Raw genomic sequence first — 21,076 nt, forward strand, 5'->3', positions numbered from 1 at the left:
CTTAAATAGTTGAGCTAGTTTCAAACTAGATTTTGATTTTCTTTCTCTCTTCCTTACTCCCATTCTTTTTCTTTCTCTTTTCCTTCCTGTCTTTTTTCTATCTGTTTCTCTCTCTTCCTCTCTCTCTCCTTCCCTCTCACTCTTTCCCTCTCGGCTTCTGGGCAGGTTTGGAAAACTCTGAGTTGATGATGATTTTTAAGTGAGCGATTGCTCACTGCTCAGCTTAGAGGGAACTATGATGAGAAGTGAAAAGTTTTCAAGAAACAACATTGATGATTTGTTTTTCCTTCTGGTTTGCTCCATCACAGTTGCCATTTGTGACACCACCCCTACCAATGTTCCACTCTTCTCATATTGGACTCCCTGATGGGTGGGTATCTGTGACTTAGGTTTGTTAGTATTTAAAATATTTCTGACCTAGGCACATATCTCTTTGTACAACCAAAGGCAACTACCACCCCAGTTTTGGCTGCATCGCTGGAATAGCTCATAAATATAAGCAAATAATACACCTCCCACATTCAACAATATTATGCATGCATTTCCTGGTTCTTGTGTTTCCAGACCAGGATAATTAAGATATATTTATTTTCCAATATATAGTACAATGGAAAATAGTATACGCTTTGCCAGATGGATTTGCTTCCTGTGGGTTTCAGATAGTAATCGTGTACAATGTCATTTACAGATGTAATATTGGTCTCTAATGAAGTTATATTAAATTTCAGTCACTTTTTGAGCAAATCAGGAACTGATATGGTAGACTTAAAAATCCACGTACAATTGAACTTTGTCTATGGGCATGGACTGTACAGCAAATCAAAGTACATAGATTAAAGAAAACCAGGAAGAACATGAAATATTTATTTTCATTCTTAGGTCACTCACCTAAGAGATTTTTTTTTGACAGGCAGGAGCATGTTTGTTTCTTCTGTGCATTAATAGATTAAAAAAGCTTTGAAGGAAAAGAAGAAATATAGATAATCCAAAGTAATAGTTGACAACCTTTGCACCTCTACATCAGCTTTGAGACTTTTTTAAAATGGCGAGATGTTTGTTCCATGTTGGATCAGAAAATCGACAAGAATCTTTACGTTGGGTCTCCTCACCCCCCCCATATGTTGACTTCTATTTATAAAAAATACCACCATTTTGACAAACACGAGAGTTGTGTATCACCAGTGTCCCACCTAATCATGTTATCATACATTTCCTGTGGTAGTTTTAATACTCTTTTAGGGTATTACAATCTGCCAAATTATGTGGAACATAGTTGGACCAAAGTGATGGTTACTATCTCATTGGTGACAGTGTGCAATGACAAAATTTGGAACTTTTGATCTCTGCAGAAACTTAAGACTAAGATTGGAATTCCTACACTTGAATATTCTAGCAAAATTTTGGCTTTTCTGTAGTGGTAGCAGTTCTTGTAAAATCACCAGCTATCTGTGGATGGTTTCTTTTATGCTAGCTACTATAAGGTCAGAATGATGAAATATGCATTGTAAACTTCACTCTTGGATAACATGGATTGCAATATCACACACAGGTAAATCTGGTGCAGAATTTGTGTTGCAATGTATGCATGTTGTTGTCTAATTAGTTTCTCACTTCATCGATATTTTATAAACTGTGAAATTCTGGATGTTTCTAATAAACTATTACATGAATTGTTTCATTTGTTTATTTACACAATGTTTATATCTGTAATTATATTATTTTGTACTATGTTGTTGCCCTACTTTTATTTTTCAAAAGTTTTGTTTTAATTTTTAAATATTTCCAATTGCCTAAAAAAAATCTGATAAACATGGTTTCAATTAATCAAAGTCCAGAAGAGAGCTCTTTCTTTCCACTGTTCACTCTTTTAAATTTGTTCACCAACAAATCTAAACACCTTTATCCTTATTTTGCTCATCTGAGTCAGTTTCCATTGCTTAACATATGTAACCCAATATGTAGCAATGGACTATTATGTAGTGATTGTGGGTTGTTGGGGAAATGTTGTGTTGCTTCTGCTGTTGTGGGGAAACTATAATTGTCATGCTCTTCTTCCTGCCTAAAGTAGTGTTTTTCAGCCTTGACAATTTTAAGATGTATGGACTTTAACTGCCAGAATTCTAGGAGTTTAAGTCTAGATATCTTAAAGTTGCCAAGGTGGAAAAACGTTGCACTAAAAATGTCTATGGAGATTTTCAGTCACCCATGTTTGTCCCAAAGGTGCTTATTTGAAGAGGCAACTTGACTTTTTGGTTTTCTTTTTCTTTAAAGATGTTTTGCTTCTCATCCAAGAAGCTTCTTCTTCATGCTCCCAGTAATCAGTTGGGAGAAACTAATTTTCTCCTACACCTTTTAGTGTACCCCACAGTGATAGTCAATACCCATGCTTTAGGCATAGAAAAGGAGATGATAGTCCTGTTTTTCTATTACTCTCCCCTGCCAAAGCCATTTTTGTTCATTTGTTTTCTTCGAGTTTTAGTACACTGCCCATTCTAATAATGACTCAGGGCTGCATCCAAGAATGCAAAGAAACAAGCGTTAAAACATCATAAAAACAAGATCATGGTGCATTTGAAAGCAATTAAAAATATGAAAGCAATTAAAACATAATAAAAGGCCCTGGATAAAAAAGAGAGTAAATTTTGATCTTCTACCTAATTCATGGAAGGGGAGGGAGGTAATTACAACAAAGTTGGCTTCATTTCAAGGCCAGGAGAACTACTATCATCCTGAAAACGAAAGTAGTGTATGCTCCCATCAGCTCAAGCAGAGTTGTAGCCAGATCTATTTTACTCTTTTTTTTTAAAAAAAAGGAAAAGTAGTAGTTGGGTTTTTTTAAGACCAAACATACTCACTTGTACTTTTTTTCATCAGTGGAAGATGGGGAGACATAATATACCCATCCCTTCTTGAATAAAGTGTTAACAAATTCTTGTTAATCATAAATCAGACAGGAATGTCCCTTTGCCATTTGTCTATTTGGGATATCCCATTCTTTGTGGGATCGGAAGACTTATATTTAAGTTCAAATCTTATTAATATTTTAAACTGGAAAGGAAAACTCAACTGATTCCCAAAATATTGGGGGTGGGGAAGGGGAGAGAGAAAAAAACTATGATTCTTAACACTTTCAGTTAGTCACCTATTCCGCCAGCCCTCCCCCTGGCTTTAATGAACTCCTGTGAAGTCCCCAGATATATCCGAAGTACAAAGTATTCACTTTTTTATAAACTTGGGGACACCTGGTGTTGATGTCTACAGGCCCAGTTCAGAAAGAGTGTGTACCTTTGGCAGAGTGATGTCATGCCTTCAATGGTGCCCTTGACAACTGTCATTTTTAAACTGTCACAAAGCAGACTCTCTGCAACATTCCAGATGGGTTGAATGTCCTGCAATTAACATGGCTGGCTAAGCTGACCCATTGTCTTTTTGCCATGTGCTGTAACACTTATCCGGAATCGTCATTTATTAAGACCAGAAACTGGAATGTGGAATCTCTACTTCCTGTCGCAACATCTTGATATATTTTGCCACCCTCAGGAAAGCGTGGGGATCGGGGATGGGAACGGAATCGCCCAAACCTCGAAACTGCAAATATTAAGAAGTCAACTCTTCAGAGTCCGGAGGAGAAACGAGAAAGCAACTCCATATTTAGTACGGACACGGGTGACATCTACCGGCTCTCGCTCTTCTTTACCAATTCATGCGCTTACTCTTTCCTCCGGTGGCTGCTATTGGGGGGAGGGGGGGGCGGCAGTGGATCGTGTGTGTGTGTGTGTGTGTGTGTGTGTGTGTGTGTCGGTTTGGCTTCGTCTCCCAGGCGGCTGTCCCGCTCGCACATCTCCTTTCAACCCCTTGATTTCAGGGCTGATGGGAGCAAGGGTGGCGCGTCTCCTTGGGCAAACCAGCAAACTGGTCATTCCAGTAAGGGGGAACCTCAGGTCACCAAGCCGAGGTTTCCACCCCCGTCCTCTCGCAAGAGGGCTGGCTTTCTTCATTGCCTTTTTTTTTTCCTTCCTAATTTTCACTTTGCCGGTTCTTTGACAGCGGGCCCGCCTTCATCGGCTCTTCTTCCTCTGCCCTTATGTAGGCGGGCTGGCGCTTGGACGACAGGTGTGCTTCGAAAGCTGCCAGGCGGACTTGTGGCGGCTGAAGTTTTTTTTCCGGCCCCTCCGATCGCGCCATGAAAAAGGCTGGCTTGGAGAACCCGGCTTTCCAGTCTTCCAACCCGGATCTTGTCGACCCCCGGCTCCCTCCGGCGAGCCCGAGTGCCTTGCAGTCGCCGAATTTTGATCCGGATGAGGAACTCTGCGGGATAGGCCGGTGCACTCCTCAAGTCCTACAGGTCTGCAACAACGCCAAAGGCTACTTGGTCTTCTACAGCCTCCTCTCGGTCTTTCAAGGTAAGCAGGGAGTAGCGAGCTCATGCGGGGGACGGGACTTTTCATCGGGACTATTGAGTTACTATCGAGTTACCTTTGGGACGTTGGTGTTCCTCTCTCTCTCGGATCTCCAGCTCTCTGTTCCATGGAAGATGAGGATTTAAGATTCTCATGTTTAAGATGATTTAATACCACTTTAGAAGGCCTTGCATTCAGTTTTGGTCGCCACCGTGTAAAAAGGATATTTAGACTCTAGAAAAAGTGCAGAGAAGAGTAACAAAGATGATTAGGGGACTGGAGGCTAAAACATATGAAGAATGGTTGCAGGAACTGGGCATAGCTAGTTTAATGAAAAGAAGGACCAGGGCAGACATGATAGCAGTGTTGCAGTATCTCATGTGTGTCCACAAAGAAGGAGTCAATCTATTATCCAAAGCACCTGAGGGTAGGACAAGAAGCAATGGGTGGGAACTAAACAAGGAGAGAAGTAACTTAGAACTAAGGAGAAATTTCCTGACAGTCAGAATGGTTGATCAGTAGAACAGCTTGCCTCCAGAAGTTGTGAATGCCTTAACACTGGAAGTGTTTAAGCAGATCTGTCTGAAGTAATGTAGGGTTTCCTGCCTAAGCACGGGGTTGGACTAGAAGACCTCCAAGGTCCCTTTCAACTCTGTTGTTGTTATTATTATAAGAGTGGAGGAACCCCCACTTCCAAGATTCTGAGGCCCTGAACTAATTCCCATAGGCTTTAACGGCCATTTCTATTGCGGATAGATCGTTCCCTAACTTAAGTGCATGATACCCTATGCAACTAGATTTACAGTCCTAGGTTTAGAAAACTTAGAACTATGTCCCCTTAAACATGACCTAAGCATAGCCCATAAAATCACCTACTACAATGTCGTTCCTGTCAACAACTACTTCAGCTTCAACTACAACAACACATGAGCACACAACAGATACAAACTTACACCTAATCCACTCTAAGCTCGACTGCAGGAAATACGACTTTAGTAACCGAGTAGTTGATGCATGGAACTCACTATCAGACTCTGTAGTATCATCACCTACCCTCCAAACCTTTACCCTTAGACTATCCACTGTTGACCTCTCTCAATTCCTAAGAGGTCAGTAAGGGGTATGCATAAGTGCACTTTTCATTCTCTTTCATTCTCTGTCCTAATGTTCTTCTTTTACTAGTATCATGTATATAAATATTGTTATATCTTTGTTTACCACCAATACGTACTTGACAAAACAAACAAATAAAATAAAATTTAAAAATAATAAACAAATGATTCCAGTGTGGTGTCAAAATAATTAGCAATGGTAAGCATACAAAGGGTGGAATCAAATGAAACCTGGGACTAAAATTAACCAGCAGTGAAGGTCCTGTGAAAGAGGTTCATCTTTACAGGCATCCCTAACACAAGGCAAAACTCATGACCAGAGACATCCATTGGTGGCTCAAGAGTGACTCACTGTATATCACATAATCAGCCTCTGACTGGGGGGGCAAATGTGCATCACCCTGACAAAGCCTGAAGGGGAAGAATAGGTTTAAGGATGAGCACACGTTTTAAAATGTGACTGTTAAACTATCAGTTAATCAATAAAGATCTTTCAGTGCAAGGATCCTACATTTCTTGCACTTTGCACTTTGGTAATTGAGCTGCCAATTTGTCATTCATTTGTAACTTAGAGATGCTTTTCAAGGTAACTTGGTGTAGCATCCAAAACAGTAGAACAACTTATGTACGTAAGGGGTGTACATAAGCGCACTAGAGTGCCTTCCGTCCCCTGTCCTATAGTCTCTCCTATATCTCGTATTTCTTCTCTACTATATCCTCTATAACCTTCATTGTGTATTATTGTGTATTGGACAAAATAAATAAATAAATAAAAACACTTGCATCTAGAAGTTGTGAATGCTCCAACACTGGATTTTTTAAAGATGTTGGATAATCATTTGTCTGAAGTAGTGTGGGGTTTTCCTCTGTCTGTCTGTCTGTCTGTCTGTCTGTCTGTCTGTCTGTCTGTCTGTCTGTCTGTCTGTCTGTCTGTCTGTATCTATTGAAACTTACATTTTTGTTGATAAAGAAATAAAGGGAGACTAGTATAGATCTATTTCAAGTATTTAGCTCTCATCAGCTAGCTATATCCTTCTTGGATTTGAACTTGGGCTATTTGCCTTGTCAGGCAGTATACTCCCTCACATATTTTGGTATACCACATGACTTGACAGAAAAACTATATACACACACTCACGCACATATGTGTGTGTTACACACATTTTTGCTGATAGTGAAATAATGACAATCATATAAAATAATAATAATAATGAAATAATGGCAAGTTTGGCTGATAGTGATTCAACAGGAAAAAAAACCCTTATATTTATATATATATAAAATCAGAGAATCCAGTGGCAGATGGAACTCAAAGAGGATCCCAGGGTTCAGGTTTTTGTTTCTCCAGGAAGTGTGATTCCATCTAAAATAGATCTGTGAATGTAATTGCTTGTGAGCCAGCCCGTCTGGATTTAACTTCAATTTATTCTTCCTAAGCCAACCCATTCTGTAATGTAGACAGCATTAAAAGTAGTACAGGTAGTCCTCAAGTTACAACCACAATTGAGCCCCACATTTCTGTTGCTAAGTGTAACATTTAAGTGAGTTTTACCACCCTTCTTGTGACAGTTGAGTGAATCATTGCAGTTGTTCAGTTAGTAACATGGTTACTTAACAACATGGTTATTAAGTGATTATTGTTTACCTATTGACTTTGCTGGTCAGAAGGTTGCCAAAGGGACTCACATGAAACACCCCCCCCCCCCGGATGCTGCAACTGTAACAACTATGAACCTGTTGTCAAGCATCTGAATTCTGATCTTGTGACCATGGAGATGCTGCAAAGGACATAAGTGTGAAAAATAGTCATCACTTTTCCCCAACCCATTGCAACTTTGAAGGTCACTAAATTAACTGTTGTAAGTTGTGCACTACCTGTACTGATTACTCCCTTGGAGTTGGAAAGCAAGAAACAGCAAAAGCATTATGATGACAGGGCACTCCAGAACTTGGTATTATCTCTTGACAGCAATTTCATAGAAATATTAAACATCTCCCTAAGAAGTGAAAATCCTGTGGGACACCATAAATCAATAGCCTAAGTGTCAAAGAGCAGTATAATGGCGAATTTATTTATTTTTAATCCTGCCTTTATTATTTATTTATTTATTTATTTATTTATTCATTCATTCATTCATTTACTTATTTATTTATTTATTTATTTTATTTATTTTGTCCAATGCACAATGAGGGTTTTACTGGGTATATATCTATATACACATAGTAAAATACATGATGAAGGTTATAGAGGAGATACTGATAGTAAACTATATCTAAGAAATAATAGAAAAGAAGGTATAGTAATAGAAAGAATAGAAGAAGAGATATAGGAATAAAAGAAAGGTATAGGAGATATAGGAGAGCAATAGGACAGGGGACAGAAGGCACTCTAGTGCACTTGTACTCACCCCTTACTGACCTCTTAGGAATCTGGAGAGGTCAACCGCGGATAATCTAAGGGTAAAGTGTTGGGGGTTTGGGGATGACACTATGGAGTCTGGTAATGAGTTCCACGCTTCGACAACTCAGTTACTGAAGTCATATTTTTTTACAGTCAAGTTTGGAGCGGTTAATATTAAGTTTAAATCTGTTGTGTGCTCTTGTGTTGTTGTGGTTGAAGCTGAAGTAGTCGCCAACAGGCAGGATGTTGCAGCATATGATCTTGTGGGCAATACTTAGATCTTGTTTAAGGCGTCTTAGTTCTAAACTTTCTAGGCCCAGGATTGAAAGTCTAGTCTCAAAGAGTATTCTATTTCAAGTGGAGGAGTGAAGGGCTCTTCTGGTGAAGTATCTTTGGACATTTTTAAGGGTGTTAATGTCTGAGATGCGATATGGGTTCCAAACAGATGAGCTGTATTCGAGGATGGGTCTGGCAAAAGTTTTGTAAGCTGTGGTAAGTAATGTGAGATTGCCAGAGCAGAAGCTACGTAGGATTAGGTTTACAACTCTTGAAGCCTTCTTGGCTATATATGTTTATAAATACCTCTAAATGGAAAACATACCTAATAACCTCTCCTCATCCTAGTTTCTCCACAACAAGAACCCTGTGAAGTGGGTTGAGGTGAGAGAATGACTCAAAGTTGATAACTGAATTTCATGCCTAAAGTGGGACTAGAACTCATGATTACTTGATTTCTAGCCTGATGTTTTAACCACCAGATCTATGGCTTTGGGAGTCTGTTATGTAAGTCAGTGTTTCCCAGCCATGGCAACTTGAAGATATCTGGAATTCCCCAGCCAACATTCGCTGGCTGGGGAATTCTGGGAGTTGAAGTCCAAATATCTTCAAGTTGCCAAGATTGGGAAACACTGATGTGAGTAACCAACTGTAGTTTTTTTCTAGTAATGATGAAAAAATATAAAAAGGAACTGCCAGGAAAAAAAACAGCAACCCAAGTAATAAGAGATAAATTGGCCCTAAATAGGAAAATCCAGTCGTTCCATTTTATAACTGTATTACTTTTTTCTCAATAGCAGTCCACCATTTCAAGAAAGAGATAGAGAGAGGGAGAAAGAGAGAGGGAAGAGAGGAGGGGATTCAGTTTGACTGGATTTGGCCTTTGGCAAAGAGTCTTACCCATCAGCCAATCTCCCTCTGTGTGTGTGCATTTCTCACTCCCTGCCTGTGTCTCTTCTCACTCTCTCAGAAAGCCATGCATGCTCTCAGGCTCTTTGTTACCCATTTTTCTTCCTTCCTTTAGGAAATCAAGGCTGGCTGAGGAATGAGTGCAACCTGCAATGGAGATTTCCCTCCCTTTCCCCCACCTCCTCTTGCGACCTCTTGGTAGGGCTGGGAGGGTGCGCACTAGCTTGGATGGGAGTGAGTGACATAAAAACTGGCCACACCCACCTATTTTTTGTGTCTCCCGTTGTTTGGTTTTGTGGGCAATGGGCCCAAGTGGCTTTCAGTGTTGAAGATTGAAAACCCCTGGACTAGAAGAAAAGATGCTATGATACCATCAGGGTCCATAAGCTACAACGCCATTAATATGCTGATGATGTGTCTCTTCTGCTGCTTTCTTTTCCACTGTATACAGGATGATCATTTGGGCCCTCCTATAATATCAGGGCAAGAGCTTTGAATTTTATTTTTTTTATCACTAAGTCTGTTTCTGGGGTTTGGTTAATTTCAAGGCTAGGCAGTAATATATCCTAAATGCTTTATTTTTTCCGATAGAGATTGATGGCCTTACCGTACCAGTTCTGCAATTCGATAAGAATGGAAACAGGATGAATGTTACAGTCCTGCTTAATAGGACTTAGTTTCATAATTATCAAATGCTTATTCAATACAAGTGGATTTACAGTAGATTGAGGTGTTACTGTGAAATATACAATTGTTTCTTATTCAGAAATATAAGTAACAGAAAGTTCTCCACCCTCAAAAAAGCACCCAAAGCCTCTTTAGTACTTCTAAACCACTTGACCCATATTTTCAAACAGTTCGCGATGTAAAGTGATCTTGAGTACATTATATTAAATTATTATTTTATAAGCCCTTGTGTTGTGGTTGGCTCTTGCCCAGCTCCTGCCCCAGGGAATGGAGAGGTGGATGCAGGGGAAACTTCAACATGTCACAGGCCTGTGTTACTGCTGACAAAATCAGTTCACAGTTTAGTTTCCTTGGATGATGAAGAAGGTGGGAGTGGCTCAGCAGAGGAGGGCTTGGCACACAGCCAAGGCAGTCAAACTTCCTTATCTTCTATTGCTTCAGATGATGACATTTTGGACATTATGCGTAGAAGAGACCAAGTAAGAACATATTACAGGAAATAAGGGAGTCCACCTGTGTTTGGGTGGGGCTCCAGTAATTAGGGCTGTTGCTATAAATAGCAGCATGTGGGTTTGGCCATTGTAGAAGAATATCTGTTCACAGTTCGTCAGAAATCTTGTATGCTGGACTTAGTTGCTTTTTCATGCCTTTGAAACCAAAGCAGAGCAACTTGTGTGTGTGTCTCACTTTGTTGGAAGAAGAAGGGGTGTGAAGTTTCTCCACAGCTGCTGGCTAAGTACTTAATGACTGCTTAAGGGAAATTGTACAGACTACCTGGTTGTTTTTGGGAAGAGTGCTCTTTGCAATACGAAAAGAGTGCTTACTTTATTTTGACTTTTGTGATAAAGAATATTGTTTTGCATTTTCAAACGTGTGTGTGTCTGAAATTTGTACCCTTGAATTTTCGGGAGGCTCCTACCAGAGAGCCCGGCAGAACACCTTGAATATTACAAAAAAGAAAAAAGGGAAAAAAACACAATGGGGAGATGTGTTCACTGGCTTTAGCTGGTTGTCATGTGCAGAGCTGACGAAACTAGTGTAGGTTGGTGATATGTGGCAATTGCCTTACAAGGTGGAGAATTGTCTTGTGGAAGAGAAACCAGAAAATAATTGTCAGCTTTGTGCTGGGATGATGGGTGGAGGTCTTTGAAGTCTCTCTTGATCCCTTTGTCTACTTCTTAACTGAGATTGAATGCTTGACCATCTTCCTCACCAGGCTTCTCCCATCTTATTTTCCACGGAAATGAGAATATGCTTCTTGTCTTGTCTCTGGGTCATGGCTTCAGATATCAGGCACTCCTGTGCTATGAGGTAAACTGAGAAATGTGTTTTGTAAGAAAAGTTTCAGATTTGAAACTCTTCTGCTTTACTGGATTTTGTATCATAGTTTAAAAATGTCACAAATTGCTTCATAGTCAGATTTTCCAGGGCGATTTATAATAGTAAACATTTCATTTCAGTGAAATAATACAACTCGGCACATAATTGTTTTCAAACAGAGCATATATATTCTATCATTCTGAATTTTAGGTTTTGGGTTTTTTTAGAGTAAGGCTTTATATCCAGGAAAGGGATAGATATAAGTTTTGTAAAAAAGGAAAATTTATACATTTTCCAACTTTTTAAAAGCAGCTATTTTGATAGTAAACTCTGACTGGAATAAACAACATGAAGAGAAATTGTCACTGCAGCAAGAGGAGCTTTATACCCTATGTCAATTTGCCAGAGTTTGATAAAATGTGCCCCATGACTTACGTACATTAATTCTGATGTGCACTGGAGTCAATTACACAATCCGTACATCTCAGTGTACAGATTACATGGGTGGATGGCCTACGCATTTATGTTCTGTGTGTGATAAGACAGACCCATTGAAATGAAAGGGACAAATTAAATTCAACCAAGTGAACTCCCATGGAGTTTGGCGGGTTCCCTCATCTGCTTCAATTCATAAATAAGGTTTTTATTCCATCAAGAAACTTGTTCAGCAATGTGCAAAATGGTGCATCAGCTATCTTACCACATGATGTATGAAGAAGTAATGGGTTGAGGACCTGAAACATAAATGTTAGTTTTTAGATTCAAAATTGCGAGCCTACTTGGATCAGGAGACTCTTCTCACAGTCACTCATGCCCTTGTCACCTTACGGCTAGACTATTGCAACACATTCTACATAGGTCTACCCCTGAAGAATGTTCAGAGACTACAGTTGGTCTAGAATTCAGCCGCACAAGCAGTTGTGGTGTACCTAGGTACACCCACATTACACCAGCCTTCCACGGATTGTACTGGCTCCTGATTGATCTCTGGATGCAATTCAAGGTGTTGGTCATTACCTTTAAAGACCAGCATGACTCATGGCCAGACTATCTTCGAGACCACCTTCTACCACATAGCTCCTAGTGATCGGTAAGGGCCTGCAGGGTTGGTCTTCTCCAGGACCCATCAGCTAAGCAGTGTCAGCTGGTGGGTCCACAGGAGAGTGCCTTTTATTTATTTATTTATTTTATTTATTTATTTATTTAGTCCAATACACAATGAGGGTTTTAGTGGGTATATATCTATATATACATAGTAAAATACATGATGAAGGTTATAGAGGAGATACTGATAGTAAACTATATCTAAGAAATAATAGAAAAGAAGGTATAGTAATAGAACATATCAATGAAAGAATAGAAGAAGAGATATAGGAATAAAAGAAAGGTATAGGAGATATAGGAGAGCAATAGGACAGGGGACGGAAGGCACTCTAGTGCACTTGTACTCGCCCCTTACTGACCTCTTAGGAATCTGGATAGGTCAACCGTAGATAATCTAAGGGTAAAGGGTTTGGGGATGACACTATGGAGTCCGGTAATGAGTTCCACGCTTCGACAACTCAGTTACTGAAGTCATATTTTTTACAGTCAAGTTTGGAGCGGTTAATATTAAGTTTAAATCTGTTGTGTGCTCTTGTGTTGTTGTGGTTGAAGCTGAAGTAGTCGCCGACAGGCAGGATGTTGCAGCATATGATCTTGTGGGCAATACTTAGATCTTGTTTAAGGCGTCTTAGTTCTAAACTTTCTAGGCCCAGGATTGAAAGTCTAGTCTCGTAGGGAGCAGCCACAGCCTTCTCTGTGGCTGCTCCGACTCTCTGGAACAAGTTACCTCCTGAGATCTGGACTACCCCCACCCTACTGATTTTACGGAAAGCGGTAAAGACCTGGTTTGTTTTGGAGTTGGGTGGGCTAGAAATTTGACAGATTAAAAACATGAATAAACAAACTAACACCTGCCTCTTTTTCTTCTAGGGATTATTGTAAATGGATTGATAAATGTCAGCATTTCTACAATTGAGAAGCGTTATGATTTGAGCAGTTCCCTCACTGGCATAATCTCTGCTGGTTATGACATTTCATTCTCCGTGTTATGCCTTTTTATATCCTTCTATGGTGAAAGTGGTCACAAACCAAGATGGCTTGCTTTGTCCTCTTTTCTGATCGCTTTAGGAGCATTAGTATTTGCTTTGCCACATTTTACTACTGGACCATACACATATGGAGAAAAAGCGGAAGGTAAGTTCATATATCTTAAGCTGATCATTATTTCTTTTACTGTTATTCTACAGATCTAGTTCAAAAATATATAGCCAACATGTATTTATGTATTTTTTTTCCTCTGTTCCTTATTGGGAATTCAAAACACAATCTTGGAATAGACCTCAGTACAACAGACCAAATAGAATTAGCTTTCTCTTCCTCAATGGAAGAGTGAATGGTAAGGCAATGGAGTTAATAATAGTGAAGTGGCCTGTTTAATTAAAATTTCACTATCTTTCACTCCATTCCTTTACCATGGAAGAAGGGAAAAAAATTCTAAATTTGTTTCTACTTGGAAACAGCTTTTGAAGTTTGTTCAAAACTGGAAAAAAATGAGACTTTGATTTTAAGCTTTGATGATTAGAAATATTTTGTAATTATAAACATGGCTTGAAATGTTGTGAAATGTAAATGCAAATGATGTTGAATTATTTTCATAATCTGCTGCACTGAAGAAAATTGGAAGTCATTGTTTCTCCTTTTTCTCTATTTGCACTTTTCTCCTTTTCATATTTTTCTAACTTTCATTCCTATAAGAAAACTAAATAAAAAATGGATTTAGCTTTTTCAAAGTCAAAAGGAAACCATCAAATGTCTTTAATCAGAAGAAAAAGTGGATCTTGGCTGCTACTTTTACAAATAACTGCTCTTTCCAAAAGGCTACAGGACTAGCACCTCCAATTCAGTGTCTGATAAGCTAAATCTCTTTTGTAACTGACATTTAAGATGTCATTTATCTCCTTATTTTGAAGTCCAATTTTAGTTGCACAGTTGGCTTCATGGCATTGGACCAGAGTACCTCCGGAACCGCCTGTTACCGCACGAATCCCAGCGGCCGATAAGGTCCCATAGAGTTGGCCTTCTCCGGGTCCCGTCGACTAAACAATGTTGTCCGGCGGGCCCCAGGTGAAGAGCCTTCTCTGTGGCAGCTCCGGCCCTCTGGAATCAACGCCCCCCGGAGATTAGAACTGCTCCCACCCTCCTTATCTTCCGTAAACTACTTAAGACCCAACTATACCGCCAGGCATAGTGGATTTGAGACACCTTTCCCCCAGGCTTATTATAATTTATGTTTGGTATGTATGTGCTGTTTGGTTTTTAATTATGATAGGGCTTTTAGTTTTTTTTAATATTAGATTTGTGCCAGCATAATATTGTTTTTATCGTTGTTGTGAGCCGCCCTGAGTCTTCGGGGAGGGGCAGCATACAAATCTAATAAATTATTATTATTATTTATTCAGTGGGAAGTGTCCAAGTCTATGTGAAGACTTTCATGTGAACTATAACCTTGTACTAGTTAGGATTCCATTCTTTGTGTACATAAAAATTCCTTTTAGCTGCAAACCTGGAGAACAAAAAGTAATCGATTCATATTGTCATAAAAATGACCAGCCCCTTTTTTGGTAACTTAATATATTCAGTTGAGTAAAGAAAATATAAGAGAATGTGCTAGAGAAATGAGAAGATGGATATTAAAGAAAAATGAACTATTAAAATAATGGTGACTTTGATTTTTAATAAGTCAATTGCTTGCTTAAACGCATGCACTATTGATGCATAGACTCGGCTGATTATTATAAAATCATATAGCTCTAATATGTAAATTACTATTAGTTGAAGAGTAATGATACTATAACAGTGGGGGGTTACCGCCAGTTTGGACCAGTTTGCTTGAATCGGTGGCAGAAATTTGCTCCCAGCGATAACCAGCTTGCCACACCCCAAAACTAGTCCTCCAGTCACCACTTCTGGAAAGAGGCTAGCAAAGAACCCTGCACATGCACAAAGGCTTCTGAGCATGCACAGAGGGCCATATTCCTGACGTGATGTAAAACACGCACTTCCATCACGATGCAAACTGATAGGGAAGGTACATGGAACCCACCTCGTTACTACATCCCACTTTTCCTATGGAAAAGCAACTAAGAATGTAATTCCATTTAATGTTTAGATCAGGACTGTCAAACTCCTGGCCCATAGGCTGGATGCATAATGCACTGTCCACGCCCACACCCGGTTTAACAAAGGGGAATACATCCCAATATGTCACGTGATGCTGCCGTGATGACATAAGTTTGACACACCTGCTTTAGACAGACTAGAGACTAGGCAAAATACTTGAAACCATTCTTGCAAATGTGTTTAGAGGAGTGAAGTAATTAGTCACTTTTCTTAAAGAACTGTCACACTGCATATTACACACACAATATTAATAATTAAATAAAGTCTCAATGAGTAATAGAAGGGTTTTTTCCTGTTTCGTCAAGGGGTAGAGGTTTAAAGTTAAGCAATGAGAGCAGAAGTGAGGGATTTTGAGGGTTAAAAATTAAATTACCTGGAGCAAGATAAATTTTCTCTTCTTTCAAATCAAGTGTTGTAATTCCTTTCAAAGTAATCCACTGAAATTACTGAGTCATTTAAGTGAGTTTGCTCCATTTTATGAATTTTCTCACCATTGTTAAGTGAATCACTGTAGCTGATAAGTTAGTAACCCTGTTGTTAAGTGAATCTGGCTCTCCCATCAACTTTGTCAAAAGATCACATGACCTTGGGACGCAGCAATGATCATAAATATGTCAAAAATATTTGCGCACATAAATGTATCCAAATATTAATAGAGCCAGTCTACGGAGAGGGGCGGCATACAAATCCAATAAATTATTATTATTATTATTATTATTACTATTATTATTATTTACTAATACTTTGGAGGCTGCCACGGCCTTAAGTGTGAATTTTTCAGTTCTGTTGTAACTTTTAATGATCACTAAATGAGCTATTGTAAGATGAGGACTTCCTGTATTTTTCTGTTATATATATATATATTAATTATGATGATTCTCTAGTTTCTGTTTTTTTAATGAGGAAGTTCTTAGGTTCATTTGCATGATAATTCCATAAACATTTTTCTTTAATTAGTTAAATTACATCAGAAATAAATAACCTGTGGGTATCAGACTACATCTGCCTTTTTTGCAGCCTAGTCTCTGTGGTTTGAATACACAGCAATACTCACATTTTACATTTTTTTAACAACCTAACTTATTGTGTTTTTCCTTTTTGCTCAAACTTGCATCTCATTGGTTCTCATCGCTGCCTTTCTGAGATTTTGTCTTGTTCATTTATGAGGAACAATGACATCAGCTTGGATTCAAGTCTGACCTGGAATAATAATGAAAAAAGATCTTAGAATGGAACATTCCATTGCTTTCTAAAATGTGCACATGTTCAATTCTTTGTAAATTTCATCTTCCTCATACCAAGGACATAAATTTTGAATTTTTGAAAAACAGCCTTGGGTTGTTGTTGTTGTTTTTTGTGCAATATAAACTGGTAAAAAATTTAAGTAAACAGAACATTCCGGCCCATGAGCTGTTGAATTAAATATCCCAAGTGGCTGCTGTCATCTGCCTAACATACATATTCCAACCGGTAGTAGCAAAGTTGAGGAAACATTGTAGTGGTTTGAGTAATACAAATAGTTGCCTAACTGACCTCTTTTTGAAATGCAAGTTGAAATCTATTTTGCATCCTGCTAATGAAATCTGGCTGGGCACACCTGATGCATTGGAAGGTTATCTGGCAGCATAGGGCTATAGCATCCAGTTGCTGAGCAACTCCTGAAAGGGTGGAACTGCTGTTACTCAACGCCTTCTATTCTATTTGTTCCAGTGAAACTATCTTGAAGGGAAATAGCGGTTATGCAACAAAGATATCTGTCTTCACTACTCTTCTCCTGAAGGTGTGGTTAACACACTGTCACTGCTGCTTGGGGAAAAATAAAAAGGCACTGAAGCTGTTTTAAAAATAATTTTAAAAAGAACATTAACTAGAGGGCTTCATTCTATTTTAGAAACATAGAAACATACAAGACTGATGGCAGAAAAAGACCTCATAGTCCATCTAGTCTGCCCTTACACTATTTTCTGTATTTTATCTTAGGATGGATATATGTTTATCCCAGGCATGTTTAAATTCAGTTACTGTGGATTTATCTACCACGTCTGCTGGAAGTTTGTTCCAAGGATCTACTACTCTTTCAGTAAAATAATATTTTCTCATGTTGCTCTTGATCTTTCCCCCAACTAACTTCAGATTGTGTCCCCTTGTTCTTGTGTATACTTTCCTATTAAAAACACTTTCCTCCTGGACCTTATTTAACCCTTTAATATATTTAAATGTTTCGATCATGTCCCCCTTTTTCTTCTCATAAGGACTGGGCAAATGAGAGGAAAATGAAAGGAACTAGACTTGAGGAAATGTTGAAATTCTGAGAGGGAGGTTTTTTGAAAAATGGCTTCTTCTTGAGGATGCTGATTAGAATTTTTTTTAAAAAACCCTGCTTTCAGTCTTTGTTATTCAGTTTAATAAATAGGTTAGCATGCATGCACGTGACACACACACACACACACACACACACACACACACAGAAAGAGACACAGACACCTTAGCCAATATGTTATAATTCAACAATATCCTCCATTTTGCAGAACTTACATACGTAGCTTCCTTCCTCCACACCTCAAACTATAGCAAAACTAAAATTCCACGTACAGTTCAGTGACACAGAACTGCTGAACACAATGGCAGTATGTCTTGAATAGAATGTAAACTTGTTTGAATAAAAGTTACATGCCCAGAATTGTAAATATTCTGTTGATTTTATTTGTTAAGATTTTTCATCCGTACAGTACACTTTTTTTGTGGCTTATTGCTCTTGGTGTTTCAGAATATAGAACATAGAATGACAGAGTTGGAAGGGATCTTAGAGGTCATCTAGTCCAAATCCTTGCTGGAACAGGAAACTGTATGTCATTTTAGACAAGCGGCTGTCCAGTTTCTTTTTAAAAGCCTTTAGTGATGGAACACCCACAACTTTCCAGTGGTTAAGGAAAGTTGTTAGGGAGTTTCTCCTTAATACCAGATTGCTTTTCTCCTTGTTTAATTTCCATCCATTGATATGGAAGTTATGGGCTACTCCAAGATGTATAGCTTTTATCTTATTGGTTTTATGTTTAATGTCAGCTGGATGGCTGCTAGCTGGAATGCAATATTCGGCTTGTCGCTGCGGCTTGTGAATGCTTGCAGGGCCAGCACGATTTTGCTTCTGTACTGTGTTTCAGAGATGTTTTTGCTTCCATGCATGCCTAAACACAGGTGCACCTGCAGCTCCATGTGCAATTTTGCTATCTCCACAGGTGCAGAAGCAAAATTGCGCTGGCCCCCAAGCACTCACGAGCCGTGGCGGTGAGCCCAATTTAGCATTCTGGCTGGAGCCCACCCCTATAGAAAACATAGAAGACTGATGGCAGAAAAGGACCTCATGGTCCATCTAGTCTGCCCTTATACTATTTCCTGTATTTTTATCTTAGGATGGATATATGTTTAAATTCAGTTACTGTGGATTTACCAACCACGTCTGCTGGAAGTTTGTTCCAAGGATCTACTACTCTTTCAATAAAATAATATTTTCTCATGTTGCTTTTGATCTTTCCCCCAACTAACTTCAGATTGTGTCCCCTTGCTCTTCTGTTCACTTTCCTATTAAAAACACTTCCCTCCTGAACCTTATTTAACCCTTTAACATATTTAAATGTTTCGATCATGTCCCCCCTTTTCCTTCTGTCTTCCAGACTATACAGATTGAGTTCATTAAGTCTTTCCTGATATGTTTTATGCTTAATACCTTCCACCATTCTTGTACCCCATTTTTGGACCCGTTCAATTTTATCAATATCTTTTTGTAGGTGAGGTCTCCAGAACTGAACACAGTATTCCAAATGTGGTCTCACCAGTGCTCTATATAAGGGGATCACAATCTCCCTCTTCCTGCTTGTTATATCTCTAGCTATGCAGCCAAGCATTCTACTTGCTTTTCCTACCACCCGACCACACTGCTCACCCATTTTGAGACTGTCAGAAATCACTACCCCTAAATCCTTCTCCTCTGAAGTTTTTGCTAACACAGAACTGCCAATACAATATTCAGATTGAGGATTCCTTTTCCCCAAGTGCATTATTTTACATTTGGAAACATTAAACTGCAGTTTCCATTGCTTTGACCATTTATCTAGTAAAGCTAAATCACTTACCATATTACAGACTCCTCCAGGAATATCAACCCTATTGCACACTTTAGAGTCATTGGCAAATAGGCAAACCTTCCCTACCAAACCATCCCCTATGTCACTCACAAACATATTAAAAAGAATAGGACACAGAACAGACCTTTGTGGCACCCCACTTGTAACCTGTCTCAGCTGCAAATCCACTGAACTATCCAGGGATTAAGTCCAATCTTCACTAATTTATCTATCAGCTCTTTATGTGGAACCATATCAAAGGCTTTGCTGAAGTCCAAATAGGCAATATCCACGGCACCACCTTCATCCAACACCTTTGTGACATAGTCAAAGAAATCAATGAGATTAGTCTGACACCCCTCATTATATTCTAACATCTTAGTATCGCTTAAGATTCATGTGGAATTGAATTAGAGTACTACATAATCAGAACTGTCACTTAAACTAGAGCCATGGGGGGAGGGTCTCATAACATACAAATAAAAAGTCTATATACAGACATTATCTACTATTTAAATTGGGGCTACTCAAAATACACATCCAGTAGCTGCCATTTGTGACCCTCTCAACTAGTTTAGCTAGCCTCTGAGAAGCAAAGTCAATTGGGAAAAATATATTTGTTTAATGACCACCTGATTCACTTATCAACTGCAGTGATTTGCTTAATAACCATAGCATTAAAGATGGTAACATTAAGTGTGGTTCATTAAACTGCTGCCATTTTACTAATGGACATTTCTATTCCAATAGTGGCTGTATGTTGAGGACTTCTGTTCATTTGTTTTCTGTTACAATGAAAGTTGGCTATAGAGAGTAAAAGTCCATGGATTTGATAGTGCTTATCAGTTCTATTTTTTAAAATTATAAATGGATTGCTAAAGTATTATATCTTATCTTATCTTCTAAGATTCTATTAATGGGAAACATGATCTTGTTTCTCTTTATTGCAATGAGAGTTAATGAATACTGAAAAATGATTCATATATGTTGTGAAAATAGCTCCATGATCATTATGCCCTTTGAAAGAGTATTATTTGGGGTTTTACATCAAGTCATTGCTTTCAGAACCTCATCTGCTGAAGCACAGTATAATACTTGAATTAAATTGAAATAAATAAATAAACTGAGAACTATTGCATAAGACTTGGGACTTTTGGTTAATTTTAAATATTACCTTTAGAAGTCCTTGGATGCTGCTCAACTTTTATTGTTTGCAGATGTTTCATTGCCCAACTAGGTAATGTCATAAAGGACTCCAAGGTTCAACACTGAGCTGTACTATTCTCTTCTATTTTATACAATAAGCATCAGTCTGCTAGTCATATTTCAGTGTTTAAAGGTGATCTGTAAGTAGTGATGGGCTACTAGCCAGAACACTAAATTGGGCTTGCCACGGCAGCTCATGAGTGCTTGCGTGACCAGCGCGGTTTTGCTTCTGCACCTGGGAAGGTAGCAAAATCGCGCATGGAGCCGCAGGTATGCCCATGTTTTGGCATGCGCAGAAGCAAAAAACCTCACTGAAACATGGGTGCACCTGCAGCTCTGTACGTGATTTTGCTACTTTCACAGGTGCAGAAGGAAAATCACGCTGGTCCCGCAAGCACTTACGAGCCGCGGCAGTGAGCC

The 21,076-nt window shown here is 38.9% G+C and overlaps 1 protein-coding gene across 1 annotated transcript in view; it reads left to right on the forward strand.

The window, feature by feature from the left end:
• Positions 1 to 3,985: 3,985 nt before the first annotated feature.
• SLCO4C1 (solute carrier organic anion transporter family member 4C1) overlaps positions 3,986 to 21,076 on the forward strand; it is a 43,023-nt gene continuing 25,932 nt past the window's right edge. The window contains exons 1-2 of the mRNA XM_070742977.1: positions 3,986 to 4,403; positions 13,080 to 13,343. Coding sequence (XP_070599078.1) covers positions 4,184 to 4,403; positions 13,080 to 13,343 — 484 coding nt within the window. The 5' untranslated portion in view covers positions 3,986 to 4,183. The remainder of the gene's footprint in view (positions 4,404 to 13,079; positions 13,344 to 21,076) is intronic.

Source organism: Erythrolamprus reginae, chromosome 2, assembly GCF_031021105.1.
Source record: "Erythrolamprus reginae isolate rEryReg1 chromosome 2, rEryReg1.hap1, whole genome shotgun sequence".
Taxonomy (NCBI): domain Eukaryota; kingdom Metazoa; phylum Chordata; class Lepidosauria; order Squamata; family Dipsadidae; genus Erythrolamprus; species Erythrolamprus reginae.